This window comes from Dichomitus squalens, assembly GCF_000275845.1.
Source record: "Dichomitus squalens LYAD-421 SS1 unplaced genomic scaffold DICSQscaffold_3, whole genome shotgun sequence".
In the NCBI taxonomy this organism is placed as follows: domain Eukaryota; kingdom Fungi; phylum Basidiomycota; class Agaricomycetes; order Polyporales; family Polyporaceae; genus Dichomitus; species Dichomitus squalens.
Window position 1 is genome coordinate 664,906 of NW_006766885.1, and position 17,286 is coordinate 682,191.

Genomic DNA, 17,286 nt, shown 5'->3' on the forward strand with positions numbered 1-17,286 from the left:
GGGGCTGGAACGGCTGAGGGATTTCGATATTGGGGACTGATGCGGTCATTGGAACGCCTGATGGCTCTCGGCTGCTCCGACGGGCCATCCCTTCCTCTTTCTGCGCCCATTGTTTCTCGCCGCTCTCTGCTCAACTCTGACCCGAGCCGCACGCCTTGCTGGGCTGGGAGCCGATACAAGCTGGGGGGGGGGGTACATACTGATGCGATGTACTTCTGGCGGACACGGCTTGCAGGTCTGCGTGCGCGTGAGATACATACAGGGTGATCTGGAGCGAAATTACGGAGATGACAGCCTGGAAACAGGGACAGGAAGCGGGGAGGATTCGGACGCTGTCCGGGCGGGAGGCGCTGGGCTGCGGGAGGACGTCCGAGGGGGCGTTACCCGAACACGTTGCACGGCGTACGCACGTCCCCACGCCTGCTGACGCGGCCGCCCTCGCGTGTGCTCGCGACGCCTCCCGCCCTCCGCCCTCGGCAGGCGAACTTCACTGGGCACGTCGAGCTGAGTCGGGTCGAGTCAAACAGAGTGCGCAACCGGTGGAGGGGCAGGGGAGGGCTGCGTTTGGACGAGACGCAGCTTCCGAAAGCAGCAGGCGCATACCACCGCCACAGGCTCATACGACCCGATCGTCTACCGCCTTCGACCTCTTCCCAAGCGCCGCCTGCTTGCCCTCCTACCCCCACCATCTCCCCATTCTCCTCCTCTCTCGCCTCCACCATATCCTCCCTCGCAAGACACGCAACATTGGCTCTGCCAACCCCCAGTATACACTTACACCTCCATGGACGCTCTCAGATCCCTCGTGCAGCCCCTCGTCGGCGGCGGAGGCGGCTCCTCAATGATTGACGGCATGAAGCTTGTCGTCCTCGGTGGCACTGTCGAGACCGCCCGTCGCGTTGCCAGTTCAGGATGGTACGTGCACGCTTGCGTCAATCCCTCCCGCGAACCCAACTGACCATTGCTCGCCCACCATACGTACATGCACGACGACTCCACGAATCGCATCCCAGGTCTCATTTCATTAATTGTGAGTACTGACCGCACATCCGGGCCCGGTGCCACCGTTCGTTGACTCACCTCGCCCCCCATCCTTTGACAGCCTTCTTCCTTACCGCCCACTTTTCCGAAGAGGACTACCCATATGATTGGTTGATGCTCTGGCTCTCTCGTCGTCCCGAGTGGCAACGTTCGCGCGAGTTTGAGACAACGACTCGCTCCTCAACGCCGGGCTTTGGGTCGCGGATAGCCGACAATTCTTTCGGCGACGAGGACGAGGAGGATGACGACGCTCCTGGACGCGTAAAGACACGCGTCGTCTTCCAGCCGACGGCAAACACGACCCATACCATCTACTATCGCGGGCACTGGCTCCGTGTCAAGCGTTGGAGGAAGAGTGACACCGGCAGCGAAGTCATCTCGGTATCCGTCGTCGCTCGGAATAACTCGATCCTCAAGCAGCTCGTTCTCCAGGCCAAGAAGGAGTATGAGGCCGAGGCGGTACACCGGATACAGATCTACTTCGCCGACTCGCATGGCTGCTGGAGATGGACAGATTCCCGGCATAAGCGGCCTATGTCGTCCATCGTCCTCAACCCCGGCGTGAAGGAGATGTTGTTGTCGGACACCAAGGACTTCCTCAAGTCTGAGAAGGTGTGTACAGCTTTGCAGTCATGTGAGGAAGACCGGTTGCTACACGCACCTCGGTGTCCTCACAGCCCCATCAGCCCTCAGCCCTGTCTTCATGTTTGCTGACGAGTTACATTATAATGTAGTGGTATGCGGACCGCGGCATTCCGTTCCGAAGGGGATACTTGCTGTACGGTGTACCTGGTTCTGGCAAGAGTTCGCTGATCCACGCCATTGCGGGCGAGTTGATGCTTGACATATATGTCGTGTCGCTGTCGTCTTCATGGGTAAACGACGGCACACTCACCACGCTGATGGGACGCGTGCCAGCGCGATGCATAGTTCTTCTGGAGGACCTCGATGCAGCGTTCACGCGCAGCACATCGCGAGACGGCAGCTCGACAGGTAACCCCGACGGCAAGTCTGAGGAGAAAGCGGCAGAGCAAACTACGACCACGTCGTCTTCGTCCCGCCGGACACGTCAGAAAGAACAGTTGTCAGATGTCAACACTCTCACATTGAGTGGCTTGCTGAACGCACTAGATGGTGTAGCCGCGTCAGAAGGACGACTACTATTCGCGTAAGTCCTTTCGTCCCATATAGTGGTGCCTATCCTGACCCTGTCGCAGAACGACGAACCATCTTGAGCGTCTCGACCCGGCGTTGTCGCGTCCCGGACGGATGGACGTCTGGATCGAGTTCAAGAATGCGTCAAAGTGGCAAGCTGAGCAACTGTTCCGCAACTTCTTCCCATCGACGGACGAGGACGACGTCCCCATAGAGGGTGATCTTGATAGCATTGAGCTCCCCATGGTACCGCCGTCGCCGTCAGCCGCGTCGTCGAGCGGCTCCACGCTCTTCTCGTTGTCGTCTACGTTCTCGTCAGTCCCGACGACCCCATCTGGATCGTCAAGCCCTCTGTCGCCTCTTCCTTCCCTTCCGGAAGGTCTTCCGGCACGCTCGCGCACGAGCTCGACAACCGGCGCGGGCGCGGCCAAAGGGAAGAACAAGGAGCGCACGCGGACAGTGAGCGACGCGGGTCTGCAGAACCAGGCGTACCTGCCTCCACCAGTAGAGGCGGAGATCATGGATGCGAAGCACTCCGCGAAGCCGCTCGACGGCGCGACGTTGGCGGCGCTTGCTAAGAAGTTCGCGGATTCGATCCCGGACGAGGAGTTCAGCGTGGCTGCTCTGCAGGGCTGTGAGTGTTCCAATTTTCGATCGTGTACTTATCGCGGGTTGTTACTGCGACCTTCCTCTTCACTCTTGCGCTCATCCTTGGTCGATGAAGCGGCTGCGGAGATTACGTAGAAGTTTTCATTTCACGGGGACGGTGCGTGTGATGGAGCGCATAGACAACGTGCTGACGGAATGGCTTGCTTGGGCGATGCGTATTGACAGATCTGCTGAAGAACAAGTCACGACCAGAATCTGCAGCAAACGAGGCGACGGCATGGGTGGAGAGCGAGCGAGCGTTGAGGGAAAAGTTGAAGAAGGAGAGGGAGGCGCGCGAGCGCAAGGAGAAGCAGGAGGTCAGTTATCCGATCCACATCGATTAGCGCCCTTTCATCCCACTGGCGCTTGCCTTCTCCCATCACCCTCTGTCTTGTTCTGAATCTGATGTTTCTCGTCCACCGTGACCATGATGCTGACGTCGTCTCCGTTATCCCCAGCGTGAGCAGCGCCGCAAGGAGCTTCTGCAGAAGGAGAAGGAGGCCGCTGAGCTCAAGAAGCTCGAGGAGGCCGAGGCGGCACGCATAGTAGCGGAGCAGGCCACCGCTGTGCTTTCCGTGGTCACCCCCGTGTTGGCCCCGCTGTCGCTTGATGAGCCGCCTGTGCAGGTAGTGGAGGACGGGAACAAGGAGAACACAAGCAGCAACGCACCTGCGGGGGAAGACGATGGGTCGTCGGATGACGAGGGCGACGCCGCGGAGCAGGGTGTCGGGTCTGGGACGACCTGGGTCAGTATAGTGCAAGGCACGCCGGCTTGACTCTCTTCTCCGGTCGACGACGCGGCGGTAAAGTCTGTAACACCGACCGAGGACCTCGCCAGTTCGAGCCGTGGTGACGAGGCTTCCGACGGCGCGGACATTGATGAAGAACGTCGTCCGGTGTCCGACGGGACGTTCGTGAACAGTACGGGCACAGAGGAGGATGGAGGGACAATGCTTGCGCGGCGGCACGCGGGCGGGTTCGCGGTGCTGCAAGTGTTGGCGATGCTCGAGTATTATCTCAGTGTGCTTCATATGTATGTAGTGCTGCAGCTCGCGCTGTTTGGAGGGCGATTTTGATCGACCCCAGTAGCGAGCACGTCTTGGAACGTTATAGTTGACGTTGGAATAGAATATATTGGGTTGCGTACACGGAAGTGTATGCGAGTGATTATGCGAGTGATTAATATGAATAGCATCTCTGCAATAGACGGGCTTGATAGATGGACGCGGCTAGCGCTGGCTAAGGAGAGGCAGGACCCCGGAAACACTGCAGGAAAAAGGAATAGGCGGTCGCCTATCAGGGGATGTCCGGATGGGGGCGGTGGGTGGCGACGGGCGTCGTCGCAGGCCGCGCCCGGACTTGTTTCCTTGGGCCTGTCCCTCCTCCTCCTCTTCCTTCTCCTTCACCTCCCCGCCCACGGCGTTTAGCCCCGCCCCAGCTCCCCGTCGCTCTTTCGTTCCACACCCCTCTCCCCGACCCTCCTCTCTCCATTCACCATGGGCTGCGTCCAGTCTTCCGGCATCGACGACGAGGCCAAGGCCCGTGAGTAGCTACATCCCAGCCCGACCCCTGCCCCACTCTCGCCTTCCCCTCTTCTCCTCTACCTGTCCCGCTTACCCCTCCTCCCTCCAGGCAATGATGAGATCGAGAATCAGATCAAGCGGGACCGCATGATGGCCAAGAACGAGATCAAGATGTTGCTTTTGGGAGCTGGAGAGTCGGGCAAGGTCAGTTTTCCCTCCTGTCAATCTCAAAACCGCCGCTTGCTCACCCAGCCGTGTCACACAACAGTCTACTGTCCTCAAGCAGATGAAGCTCATTCACCACGGTGGATACAACGAGCAGGAGCGGGACTCGTACAAGGAAATCATCTTTTCCAACACCATCCAGTCTATGCGGTACGTTTCCTTGCATGTCCCATCGACGCGCTTCATGCATCCTTCATGCTCAATTGCAACACGCCTCCCGCAGTGCCATCCTTGAGGCGATGCCGCATCTAGACATCCAGCTCTCGCCCCAAAACGATGCCCGGCGTTCCATCGTCCTCTCTCTGCCTGGTCAGATTGAGGGCGATGTGCTCCCGCGCGACGTTGCGGATGCCATCCGCGGCCTGTGGAGGGACCCTGGTGTGAAGGAAGCTGTTGCTCGCTCGCGCGAGTTCCAGCTCAACGACTCGGCTATCTACTATTTCAACGCTATCGACCGTATGGCTGCTGCCAACTACCTGCCTACGGACCAGGACATCCTCCGATCTCGTGTCAAGACCACTGGTATCACCGAGACCACCTTCAAGGTTGGTGAGCTCACCTACAAGCTCTTCGACGTCGGCGGTCAGCGGTCCGAGCGTAAGAAGTGGATACACTGTTTCGAGAATGTCACTGCCCTCGTCTTCCTTGTCTCCCTGAGCGAGTATGACCAGATGCTGTACGAGGACGAGAGTGTGGTATGTCTTCATGCTCATCTTTTGTTTATCTTCTGTTCACTTCTTCTCCCTCGCAGAATCGTATGCAGGAAGCGTTGACTCTCTTCGACTCGATTTGCAACTCAAGATGGTTCGTCAAGACGTCGATCGTGAGTGTCTTTGCCTAGCCCGAACGGTTACAGTGTTCCTTGGCAACTTCGGCTCTCGTGACATGACTAACGCTTGCTACCGCGCTTACACAGATCCTCTTCCTCAACAAGATTGATCTGTTCGCCGAGAAGCTGCCGCGGTCGCCATTGGGTGACTACTTCCCAGACTACAATGGCGGCGATGACTACGACGCAGCGTGCAACTATCTTCTCCACCGGTTCGTCTCACTGAACCAGAGCGCAGCAACCAAGCAGATCTATGCACACTACACCTGTGCAACAGATACCCAGCAAATCAAGTGTACGTGATTTTAGCTGTCTGCGCCTCCCTTTACACCGCTGATCATTCCGTTCTGATGATCGATCATCCATGCGCCACGCCCACGTCCTGTCATTCGTGCTTTGCATCGTCGCTGACTTGACGGCCCGCGCAACTCACCTGTCCTTCGATCATGTCTACTTGTTTCGTTGATGCGCCGGCCTCCACGGACCTCCCGCAACAACGCCAACAGTCGTCTTGAGCGCTATTCAGGATATCCTTTTGCAGCTGCATCTGCGGGAATGTGGTCTTCTCTAGTTGCGCGGAGGTTGGATGCTCTAGTGTGGGGATGATTGCGTTGTTCTGTATGCTGCATCTTCTTCCCTCCTTCTGCCTGTCTTGACGTCACCGCTCTTCCTAGCTACCTATTTTCCCTCATTCTCGTACACAAACCTCCCGCATCTGCATTTTCGTCTCATGTGTCCCATTAGGCCCATTCCTGGCGTCCATGCCTCTCATGATCTTCTCGCTGCGCCCACGGGCCATTGGTCGCCGACGCGTTTCGCTGGGCATTGCACTACAGTATATTGTACATAGTTGGAATCTGTTTCCCAGTTTATACGCCAGGATTCATGGCACACCACGTCGCTCTTTCCATGCCCACATGTCGTGATCTCGAGCACAGACCGATTTGTCTCCTCCCACTACCATTTCTTCGATCCACGACGCTTACCTCACGTCCACGCTTTCTACCTCTTCTAGCTTACTACTTCACCCCCGTGGTTGTGCTCATGCCTCGATGTGTCTGGATCCGTCTCTTGTTCGATATAGTGGTCTCCGTAGCCTTTACCCTTAGTTCTTTTTATCTCATCCTCTTAACGGTTGTTGTTCTCTACTCAGGCTGCTCCCTTCTCCCCCCCTCTCTCTAGTTGCGTCTGTGGCTCCGATATCCCCTTACCGTACGCTCCCCGTACATTTGTCGTCACCAATGCACATGGAGTCTGCAGAGTGGATAATCCAACGATCTCTCTGGCATCGTCCGACGGCCGCTGTCATGACTAACTTGCCATTGGGCGGCTACCCTGAAGCATACGAACATTCATAAGCTTCCGCGCTGTCCCGCCTGTGCCTGCCCTTGATGAGCGTCGGAACCAGACGACGCCCGTCAGACGCGTGCAGCTGAAGCGGATTCGCGAACGTCTGTCGTGTCAGTACGTACAGTCCGCGCTCTCGTGTAGTTCTACGGCATTCATTCGCCTAGCCCGCGGCTTCTTAGTCGTCTCACAACAAGCGCTGCGTTTATTAGTCGACGTCAAGAACGGCATATATCCGGGACATTCCATCAAAGGAAGCTCCTGTCTACGATTTGAAGCGACCACCCGCCAGGACGATGCCAATTTGGCTCCTATCCGCTCTCCCGATCACAAGTCTGCATGGTGGGATGTCTGGTAGCGTTTATGTTTTGCATCCTCATGGCGTTTCGTGGCGGCCTCCCCAGGACCCCGCGCACGCTCTGTACAGTCGGCATAAATCCTGAAACCCCATGAGATATTTGTCTTTCCCCAGCGCGTCCCTGCTTCAACAGCGCTTATTCCCTGCACGGTACTGTCCCACTGGTTTTCTTTTGCGCCGCCGAACCTGTCTGCTTCCGCTCAAAGATCTCAACCTCTGGCAGCGAAATTAGAGATATTGGGCTACAAAAACAAATCGACACCAGCAGGATTTGAACCTGCGCTCGCAGAGCGAAACAGATGATTCAGCTTTCGAATCTGTCGCCTTAACCACTCGGCCATAGTGTCTTGGAAAGTTTTGAGACCGATAAGGTCTACAAAGTGAAACTGAACACTAACCTCTATATACACCCTGTGATATATGAACAATACTCAACCAGCACACTGCCCTTCTTACTGCGCCTTCGCGGCCGAAATGAACGTTTGAACCCTTGCAGGATCCTTCGCAGACCCATCTTTCAGCTCCACGCCACCACTCACATCTACAGCCCACGGTCGTACCCTCCGAATCACCTCCGGCACGCTATCCGGCGTAAGCCCGCCCGCGAGGATGATTGGGAGCGTTTCTCCCAAGCCGACCTCACCCTTTTCCACCACCGCCTTGGCCAGCTCCAGGTCGACCCGCGTCCCAGTGCCGCCGCTCAACCCAGTGGCGTCTCCCATGGCGACAGCGTCTAGCAACACGAACTGGTGCGCTCCTGGGCGGGTGATACCAGTGAGGCCGTGACCTTCCTCATCGACGTGGAAAACGCGAATGGTGGGAACGGGAATGTGGCGAGACCACTCTACAGGCTCCCTGCCGTGGAGCTGGACCAGGTCGAGCTCAACGTCCGCCACAGTCTGCAGGATGAAGTCGAGGGGCTGATCCTGGAACACGCCGACGAGCAGCGGACGTTTGGACGGATCTCGTGCGAGCGAGTCCGTGAGCCGCCGTGCGTGGAGGTTGAACCATGGCTCGTTCTTGAGCTCCTCGATCGGGGAGGCCTCGGCTCCGCTAGGGCGGTGCGACTGAGAGCGGCGACCTCGGATGGCGGCGGAGATGCCTTGTGCACGCTCGAGGGAAACGTACCGCTTGCTCTTCGGTACGAACATGAGTCCGAGCATGTCTGCGCCGGACTCCGCCGCGTGAACAGCCTCCTCAACGGTCCGGATACCGCAGATCTTGACCAGAGGAGCCGCCGTCTCGTGGCCCTTGCCCTTCGGGTCCCCTTGCGGCCAATCGAGGAGATCTCGAATGAAGGCCTGCGTGTCCTGCGCCCGCATGAGAGCCTCGCCAACGAGGATGGCGCCGATGCCCTGTTGGGTGTACGCCCGCACGTCCGAAACGTCCTTGATGCCGCTCAGGGCGCAAAGGACGACATCGCGCTCGCGTACCATGTCTACGAGACGCGTGGTCGTCTGCATGTCGACCTGGAAATCGTGGAGATTGCGGTTGTTAACACCGATGACTTTAGCCCCAAGAGCGAGCGCCGCCTCCATCTCCCGCGAGTTGTTGACCTCGACGAGCGGCTCCATGCCGAGCGAGCGGGAGTACTCGTAGAGTGCGTGCAGACGGGGGACAGGGAGCATCGCAACGATGAGCAACACACTGTCGGCGCCGTGCAAACGAGCCTCCGCGATCTGATACTCGTCAAAGATGAAGTCCTTGCGAAGGATAGCGGGACGGTGAGGAAGGGAGTCGATGGCCTGGCGAGCGAGACGCATGTCGAGGAGAGTGCCCTTGAACCACGTAGGCTCCGTCAGGACGGAGATCACAGAGGCTCCTGCGAGAGCGTAAGTCAGCGCCTGCTGCGCGGCATTCGTCGACATCGCAATGGGCCCCTTGGACGGGCTGGCACGTTTGATCTCCGCCATGAGGGCGGGCTTCTTGGGGGCCGCCTTCAGGCGAGCGAGGAACGAGACGGGTGCGGGCGCTATGCTGAGGTTGAGGAGCGTCTCGAGGTCCTCTGGCGTCGTACCAGGAGTCTGCTTCGCAAGCTCGACGTCTTTGATCCTTTGTGCGTAGATCTTCTCGAGAATAGTGGGCACCTTGGAAGTGGAGCCACCTGGAGTGGCGTTTCCGTTGGGCACTTTGTCTGCGATGCCCTCGAGCCCGAATGCGGGCAGGGCCTCGTCGGAGACTCGGAAGCCCGGGTTGAGGTCCCAGGTGCCGCCCCGGAGAGCCAAAAAGTTCTTGAATAGGGTATCGCCGCCCTCGGAGAGTATACTCTCCGGGTGGTACTGCACGGCTTCCAGGGTGTATTTGCGATGGCGGACTCCCATGATGACGCCGCTGTCCGAGGTGATGGCGGTGATTGCGAGGTCCGGTGGGAGGGTGCTCGTACTCGCGCTGAGCGAGTGGTAGCGCGTCGACTTGATGCCTTGAGGTATGTCCCTGAAGCAGCCTCTGCCGTCGTGGCGAATGCCGCTGACTTTGCCGTGCATGATTTCTCCTGCATAGCTGCGAGTCGGGTTGTCAGCATCGTGTACAATGAATTCCCTTGGAAAAATTGAACACAAGCATTGAGTGGACGACTAGCGGAAGACGCATACCAGATTCAAGCGGCTGAGCTCGGGGAAACATACAGCCATTCCGTTCCATTGTGGTGGTACGCATCAGACGAAAGGACTGACATTTGCACCAACATCTCCCACACAAAAGCTTACTCCAACTTAGTCTCGGTCCGTTGCATGGAGCACGCCTCAAGCGAACAAGTCCAGTCGCCTGGAATGTTGAATACAGCCGAGCAAAGAGTACCCTGGAAGTGGACTGAGGCTACCTTATGTCTCCTTGCAGAAGACCAGGTCCTCCTCTAAGTTCGAGTGTATAAAGAAGCGACATGAGCACATGCGCACGATCGCGCGCGAAACGGTCGGCACAGACATAGGCCTGTCTCGCGCAGAAGACGAAGACGGACATATCCACTGCGCTATCCAAGTCCGACGCTACGTGCATGCCAAAGGAAGCAGTACGCGGACTTCGCCTCCGCTCTGAGCACTCCTGGAAGCACGGTGCAGATCCAAGCCGAGCGAGGAACGTCCTCAGAACTTCGCGCGCCCGTCTCTCGCACGCGACGCGACGTTCGGCAGCAGATACCATGCCTCCACGCGAGCAGCGTGATGCAGATCGCGCACAGAGGAACACGATTGCAGATTCGCGCGTGGACGGGGAGGAGAGCGTCATGCGGCCCCTCCGCTTCCGAGACCTCCCCCCTCTTCCTCGCTCGCGCCACCGCACCCGCGGATTCCAGTAGAGGAAAGCAACAAGCAAAGGACACTCACCCGATGTTCCCCCCGAAGACATCGACCAAACACTGCAGGCCCATGCACACGCCCAAAATGGGCACCTTCCCCGTGAAGAACTTGATCGCCTCGCGCGAGATGCCCGAGTCCGTCGTCGGGTGCCCGGGGCCGGGCGAGATGATGAGCGAGTTCAGCTTGAGCAGCGGGAACGCGGCGGCGGGGATCGCGTCGTTGCGGATCACCGTGACGTCCGCGCCGAGCAGAGACAGGGACTGGTAGATGTTCCAGGTGAAGGAGTCGAAATTGTCGATCAGGAGCACGTCCAGCGGACGCGCGAGCTCAATCGGCAGCGTGAGAGACATGGCTGCTGCTTCAGTTGCTGCTGCGAGCGGAGAAGATGGGGGAGAAGGAAGGCGAGCTTGAGATGCTATAAGTTTGAGCACGGGCGTGAATCTTTGTTCTGATCGGTCCAGCGATTATGCGGTCGACCTCCGAGATGGATGGGGAGCACGAAGACCAGAGAAACAACCGTTAGCGATGTCCGAGTCGGAGGTGAGGCAAGGAGGAGGCTCGCGGTGATGAGCAGATGTCGGACGAGTCAGTCAAGATGCTCCCTCCATCTTTTGTGACCCTAACCTCAGCAAAAGCCACGTGACCACTTGTGCGCACATTTGCATCTAGTGGGCATCAAGAGGAGAATATCATCGTAGTCTGTAACATCGCCAGGCGCGACGAGCTCGAGACGTAACCTACAAGGACATAAAGTACAGAAGCGCAGGCCCCATCGCAGCACCGCAAGCAATCGCGCGCCGGAGCGCTCGAACGCACGCCGCCCCTCACCGGGCAGCAAAATAGAGCCCCTCCACCGCCACATTCGCCTGCCAGATGCCCATCCGCCTCGCCAGCCGCAGGACCGCAGGCAGCGGGACGACGCACACTGCTGCGACAGGGACCACCACCAGGAAGAACAGGAACATGAGCACCGTGATGGCGGGCTTGATCACGAGAAAGTAGAAGAGCGCCTGATAGCTCGTCGCGTCGGTGAACATCGCGTACGCGTTCCTGTAGAACGACGTCTCGGGCACGAGCGCGCTCGCGGGGACGCCCGCTTCTATCTGCGACGCGGTCGGCGCGCGCGTGCGCGTGAAGATCGGGAGCGGGGGGTGGGGGAGGGGGTGCGAGAGCGGGCCGTGGTACGTCGTTTGGAGAGCGAGCTCGCCCCGCGCGAGGAGGCGCGCCCCGAAGAGGTCTATGAAGCAGAAGACGGCGCCGAGGGGCAAGGCCATCAGCGTACACGTTCCGACCTGTCAACGGACACGGCGACATGAGAATGGGTGAGGCGCGACGTCAGCAATGCGCTCGTGCCGCGCGGTTGGATAGAACCGAGCAAAGAGACGCACCAGGGTGAACACGAAGATAAACAGCCACGCGGCGAGCGCGTACGGGAAGTTCAGCACGACCAGGTGGAATACCGCCGAGTAGTAGGCCCTCCGCTTCAGCGGGCGGAAATACCTCCTCCACCTCTGCGTGAGCGACAGCTGCTGGGACTGCGCCCGCTGCGCCTGACGATGCGCATACCCCGACAGATCTGCGGCGAACGCCCTTTGCTGGTGGTCGTATTCGCGCGCCGCCTCCCTCTCGAGCTCGGGCTCTAGCTCCTCATGCTCGCCGTCGTCTGCCCCGCCCTCTCGGCAGTCCGGGTCGAGGTCCGAGTCGCGCTCAGGGTGGAAGGCGGAGAACACGGTGTGGGCGAATGACGGCGCCAGTGACGCACTGGACCTGAGGGTGCTGGTTAAGGATAGCGTCCGTCGCCGGCGAACGGCGCCTGGGGGTAGCGTCGCAGCAGCGAGGGGCGAAGAGCTCCCGACGGGGTCCCGAGGGGGACTCAACAGGGGCGTCGTCTCCGTCGCCTCCACGTCGTCTAGGCCAACAAGGCACTCGGCATGATGTGGTGGGTGTCCATGAGTTTGGCCAGAGTGAGCGAGGACGGCTTCGTATTCGTCGGAAGGAGCATGAGCGTGCGAATGTTCGCTGCCGTCCTGTAGCGCACGTCTTCTCCTGTTCTGTCGTGTGCGGCGGGCGGAGGGGTACGGAGGTGGGGGATCCTCTGGGGGGGTGGTGGACAAGACGAGTTGAGGGGCAGAAGGGTCATGGAGGAGCAGAGGACTCGAAGGGGGGTCGGTAGAGGACATGGAGGATGGGTGGAGACAAAGGTCACTATCGCTCGCCTCGCTCCAGCCTGGACATCATGGGCGCTAGGCTTGCCTGATTTGGAGGCGGCAGAATATCACACTCACACCTTCATAGCGCCTGCTTCCGTACCTGTGCTATTGCCTTTTTCCGCTGACATGGAGCATCGCAAACGGTAATCAATTCAATGACTCTCGCACATCTATTCGGTCACAGATGTCAATCCTAGCTGTGTTCGGCGGTGTGAGACGGGCAGGCATCGCCAGGCACGATTCGAGATAGCGGTATATTTTCAATCTAGCCCAACGTGCTATGTAATGCAGCCATAATATGACATACTCTGGACCATTCTGGATAAGAAACGATGAGCGGGAGGCGGAAAGTACTTGATGCACAAGGTGAAGGCGAGCCTCTCCTAGGGGAAGGAAGAAGTAACCCCGGCAGGAGTTGTCGATCACCCCACAAGCGAACAGAGCTAGAAATTGACCGCCTTTGTACCAAAAGTCGAGATTCATGTGACAGCGTGACATGCAGAGAAGGCAGAGTCCGGTGCCGAGAGAGAAGGATTGATGGTACGCCGAGTATCCATTTGTGGATCGAGTCGCTCGACGTCATGGCATACGCAATTGAGCAGAGCAGCCAAGCTAGACCACGCCGTCCGTCGCCGGTCACCGGCACCGGCAAAGACGACGAGGTCGGCCGCGGGATGCAAGCTGGCCCGAAAGGGAAGGCTGCTAAGCCAACTTAGCCAAGTACACAGGCGCATACGAGATCAGGCCGGGGCGACGAGCACTGCTGGGAACCACCTCGTGTGCCGACGGGTCCGGGAAGAAGCCCATGGTTATGTCCTAACCGCAGATCCCTCATTTCGGGTCGAAACGTACCATGGTCCGATCCGGGCCATGTGCATGGGCGTACGGCAGACCAGGCACGGCACAGTCATGGCCACGAGAGGAGGACGAGGGTGCAGATCAGATGGAGAGGAGCTTCGGGTGAGGGGACGGAAGATATATTGGTGACAAACATATGGGCGGCAGGTTCGGAAATAGTGGACCAGATCTGGAAGAGAAGAAGGAGAGGGACAGGCGGTCAAAGAGAAGGCCTGGAAGGATGTAGATCGAGCGCAAGCCAAGAATGGTTGGCAAGATGCCTTTGGGAAGGGGATGTTGTAGAAAGTGTGGAGAGAAAGGCCGTTCATGTCGCGATCTAGAGAAAAGGAATTCCGCGGAGCAAAGGGCGGGGACGTACACGCTGTGTACGGTAGAGTCGAGGCCAGAGCTAGAGCAGGGGTACTTACCGCGGATGATTGCAGTGGGCCAGCGCAAGGGTACGACGGCGGGTGGCGGAAGTCTGTGCGACTCAGAATATTGGGAGGATCTGTCCAAGATGGAATGTGACGGGACTGTGACAGGCGCCGGAATTGGGTGGAGGATGGAGCTGGAGTTGACAGAATCTCTCGTCGGAAGTCGCTCATCCTGCAGCTTCAACCTCGCTCCCTGACATTCTTGTACCTACCTCCAAACATTCAGCCTCATGTGTCTACAGACCTCTCCGGACGAGGGCTGTCCGCGGTGGCTGCCTCAGAGTCTTGCTTATGGTCAAGCTCTGCGATCGCCGGGGAGCTTTTGTAGAGCATTCCTTGTCAGTGCTCGGCCTTCTAACGCTCCTGTTGGCCTCGGCATCGGCGTGTGTGAACAACCATCGAAATTTCCGAGTCGTCGTCTGTTCGCGATGTGCTCCCCGTTCACTGCATCAATCCCCTGCGAGCGCATCTTCCCGTCTGCCATTCGCTCTGCCCGTCGAGTGTGATGTCACATCGCCTGCACTTTCTTTTCAAAACCTCCGCCAGATTCCCACCGCTCGCAGCTATAAATCTCCTCCCCTCACCCACCGGCCTCCATCGCCTTGTCCTGCTCCCCTCGACTACTCCGCTCCTTCTTGTTTCATTGCACTTCCTTTTTGGCCGCATTACACCTGCTTTGTTCGTGCTCGCACCACTGCTCCACACCATCCTCTTTCGTCCGCCATATATACACTCTTGCTCGCCCATCATGCCTTCAGCAGACATGCCACAGGTTCGCTCTCCCCCTTCTCCTTCATCCTTATATATGCTACAACTAGTATGCCCAATCTCTACTGTCCAGCACGCCCAAATCCTCGTCATTGGCGGTGGCCCGGGCGGCAGCTACACCGCCTCTGTCCTCGCCCGCGAGGGCTTTGACGTCGTGGTCTTCGAGGCCGCAAAATTCCCCCGGTTGGTCCCGCCCCCATGACATATTATTCCAAAGCGTATTTACACGGTCATTATCAGGTACCACATCGGCGAATCCTTATTGCCATCCGTCCGCCACTACCTGCGCTTCATCGATGCTGAGGACAAAGTCGCTTCCTACGGATTCGTCCCAAAGGTAAATCCATCGCCGAAGTCAGTCATCCTCTCTAACCACTTTTCGTCGACAGCCCGGATCTGCCATCAAATTTAACCAATTTATGCAAGAAGGATGTAAGTCGACGGCCTTCCCTGTCACTGCTTCCCTCACCCAATTGACTCGAAACGTCACGCTGACGCCGCCTTCTCCGTAGACACAGACTTCGTCGCCCTCGGTGCGACCAACAACGCCTGGAACGTCGTGCGTTCCCAATTCGACCATCTCCTGCTCAAGCACGCTGCCTCGTGCGGAGCAAAGGTCTACGAGCAAACTCGCGTCGTAGACGTCGCCTTCGAGGACGCGTCGTCCTCCCAGGTTCCTCTGCAACCAGCCCCCCAGCCTCCCCACTCGTGTTTCGGTCAGCGTATCCCCGGTCAACGGCGGCCAAGTACAGTGGAGTTTTCCAATCCGCCCGCTTCGGAACTCGGCCGTCCGAAAAGCGTCGTCTACGAAACCGCTTTCGGTGCGAAACGCGAGATCACCTTCGACTATCTCGTAGACGCCAGCGGGCGCGCCGGCATCATGAGCACAAAGTGGGTGTGCCTGACCGGTCGTTCCCCCGCCCACGTCTAACGAGGTCTACGTGTGAAGGTACCTGAAGAATCGCAAGTTCAACGCCTCGCTCAAGAACGTGGCTGTTTGGGGTTACTGGAAGAACACTGACATGTACGGAGAAGGCACATCTCGTCAGAACGCCCCGTTCTTCGAAGCATTGAGTGGTAAAGCGGATCCTCTCAGTCACGCTTCTAGCCCGATCCTGACCCTACGCCATAGACGAATCTGGTTGGGCGTGGTTCATTCCTCTCCACAAGGGCCTCACGTCTGTGGGTGTTGTCATGGATCAGAAACAACTCGGAATTCGTTCCAGGGCATCATCCTCCGCCACCAACTCACCATTGCCCGGCGGTCGTCGCCCGTCTATCTCTGCGCGCACGGCTTCAACCCTGGCGGGGCGCTATGTTTCCTTTCTCCAGCTTGCTCCGGGAGTTTTGGACCTCATCGGCGATGGGGAGCTTGTGGCCGTAAAGACGGACGAGGATGACGGCGAGGAGGAACCACCCGTTGCTAGGAGCGCCAGCGACTACAGCTACTCTGCCACTGAGTACGCCGGTCCCGGCTTCAGACTCGTTGGTGATGCTGGAGGTACGTTTTGACGCACCCGACACCGTTATGCTTGCGTCCTGACAATGCTCCATCAGCGTTTATCGATCCATTCTTTTCTTCGGGTGTTCATCTTGCCATGACCGGGGCGCTTTCTGCTGCCGCCTCGATAGCAGCCTCCATCCGGGGTCACTGCAGGGAAGCAGACGCTGCTCGGTGGCATAGTAGCCGCGTCTCGCTCTCATATACGAGGTACGCTATCCGTTGTGGAGTCCTCGATTCAACTAATTGGTAAACTTCTTTAGGTTCCTCATTGTCGTGCTGAGTGCATACAAGCAGATCAGAGCTCAGTCAGTGAATGTACTTGCCGACATCCAAGAAAACAACTTTGATAAGGCATTTGCATTTTTACGACCAGGTAGAGATTGTTATCGGTATCGAACGCGAAGGGGTTCACTGACACTCCCGTGTAGTCATCCAAGGCGGCGCCGACATGGGCACCAGGCTTTCGGAAGACGAGGTCCAACGCGCTCTCGACTTCTGCGTCCACCTCTTCGACCCCACAACGCCGGAACAACACGAGTCAGTCCGCCAAAAGCTGGAGATCCTTCGCGCACCCGCCTCCCCAGGGGCGCCATTCTCGACCAAGAGCGGCACCGACTCCGATGTCTCCCGTTTGTTCGACGTCCGCGCGCCCTTGTTGGACCCGTCCGAGCTCGAGCAGCTCCTCCGTCGGCAGCTGCGGGTGCAGGTGCACGAATGCGACTCCGCCCCGTCGACCCCGCCTTCCCCCCGTTCGGCGTACTTCCCGTCTTCCCCGCAGAGCCCGCGCATCCCCGCGGCAATCCCGGAGGCGGGCGCGGACCCGCAGTCGGAGATCCGCATGGTGCTGAACAAGGTCAACGCCCGTCGGGTGATCCACGCCGAACATGGGAATGGGCTCAACAGTTTGGAAGAGGAGGAGCTCGGGGGATACGTGCTGCGGCTCAAGAGGGGCGAGCTGGGCCTGCGGAAGGTGGAGCCGAGTCCATAAAGAGGTCAATCGACCGGTGTGGATCTGTAAACGACTTCTCGCCTTTTAGGCTTTGTATATAATGCGGTCGCTTCAATGCACGGACTTCATTCTATATCCTGGCGCCATTCACTCCGCTCTGCTGCA

General features: G+C 58.5%; 5 protein-coding genes and 1 non-coding gene across 6 annotated transcripts; 3 read left to right on the top strand and 3 right to left on the bottom strand.

Annotated features, from left to right (window-relative positions):
• The first annotated feature begins 191 nt into the window (after positions 1-191).
• DICSQDRAFT_132726 (P-loop containing nucleoside triphosphate hydrolase protein) lies at positions 192-3,988 on the top strand. Its single transcript, XM_007361774.1, has 6 exons — positions 192-915; positions 1,014-1,030; positions 1,103-1,653; positions 1,776-2,209; positions 2,259-3,161; positions 3,303-3,988. Exons 1-5 carry the CDS (start codon positions 785-787, stop codon positions 2,938-2,940), a joined length of 1,815 nt encoding a protein of 604 aa, XP_007361836.1. The 5' UTR covers positions 192-784; the 3' UTR covers positions 2,941-3,161; positions 3,303-3,988.
• Positions 3,989-4,340: 352 nt separating this feature from the next.
• DICSQDRAFT_50382 (G-protein alpha subunit) lies at positions 4,341-5,992 on the top strand (the record flags this gene model as incomplete). Its single annotated transcript, XM_007361775.1, has 7 exons — positions 4,341-4,386; positions 4,477-4,571; positions 4,636-4,742; positions 4,816-5,287; positions 5,344-5,415; positions 5,509-5,716; positions 5,928-5,992. 7 exons carry the CDS (start codon positions 4,341-4,343, stop codon positions 5,990-5,992), a joined length of 1,065 nt encoding a protein of 354 aa, XP_007361837.1.
• A 1,390-nt stretch (positions 5,993-7,382) lies between these two features.
• DICSQDRAFT_t32 lies at positions 7,383-7,473 on the bottom strand. The gene has a single exon. It is a non-coding gene; the product is annotated as a tRNA-Ser (tRNA).
• Positions 7,474-7,535: 62 nt separating this feature from the next.
• Positions 7,536-10,957, bottom strand: DICSQDRAFT_177844 (N-anthranilate isomerase). The gene is made up of 2 exons (XM_007361776.1): positions 10,447-10,957; positions 7,536-9,625 (listed from the first exon to the last, which is right to left on the bottom strand). The coding sequence occupies exons 1-2, from the start codon at positions 10,767-10,769 to the stop codon at positions 7,579-7,581; spliced, it is 2,370 nt and encodes a 789-aa protein (XP_007361838.1). The 5' UTR covers positions 10,770-10,957; the 3' UTR covers positions 7,536-7,578.
• A 103-nt stretch (positions 10,958-11,060) lies between these two features.
• Positions 11,061-12,757, bottom strand: DICSQDRAFT_152460 (uncharacterized protein; the record flags this gene model as incomplete). The annotated part of the gene is made up of 3 exons (XM_007361777.1): positions 11,061-11,711; positions 11,808-12,512; positions 12,707-12,757. The coding sequence occupies 3 exons, from the start codon at positions 12,755-12,757 to the stop codon at positions 11,244-11,246; spliced, it is 1,224 nt and encodes a 407-aa protein (XP_007361839.1). The 3' UTR covers positions 11,061-11,243.
• Positions 12,758-14,705: 1,948 nt separating this feature from the next.
• DICSQDRAFT_98838 (FAD/NAD(P)-binding domain-containing protein) lies at positions 14,706-17,267 on the top strand (the record flags this gene model as incomplete). Its single annotated transcript, XM_007361778.1, has 10 exons — positions 14,706-14,851; positions 14,909-15,005; positions 15,058-15,100; positions 15,181-15,331; positions 15,416-15,559; positions 15,618-15,745; positions 15,801-16,169; positions 16,226-16,379; positions 16,433-16,545; positions 16,601-17,267. 10 exons carry the CDS (start codon positions 14,706-14,708, stop codon positions 17,158-17,160), a joined length of 1,905 nt encoding a protein of 634 aa, XP_007361840.1. The 3' UTR covers positions 17,161-17,267.
• Between the last annotated feature and the right edge of the window lie 19 nt (positions 17,268-17,286).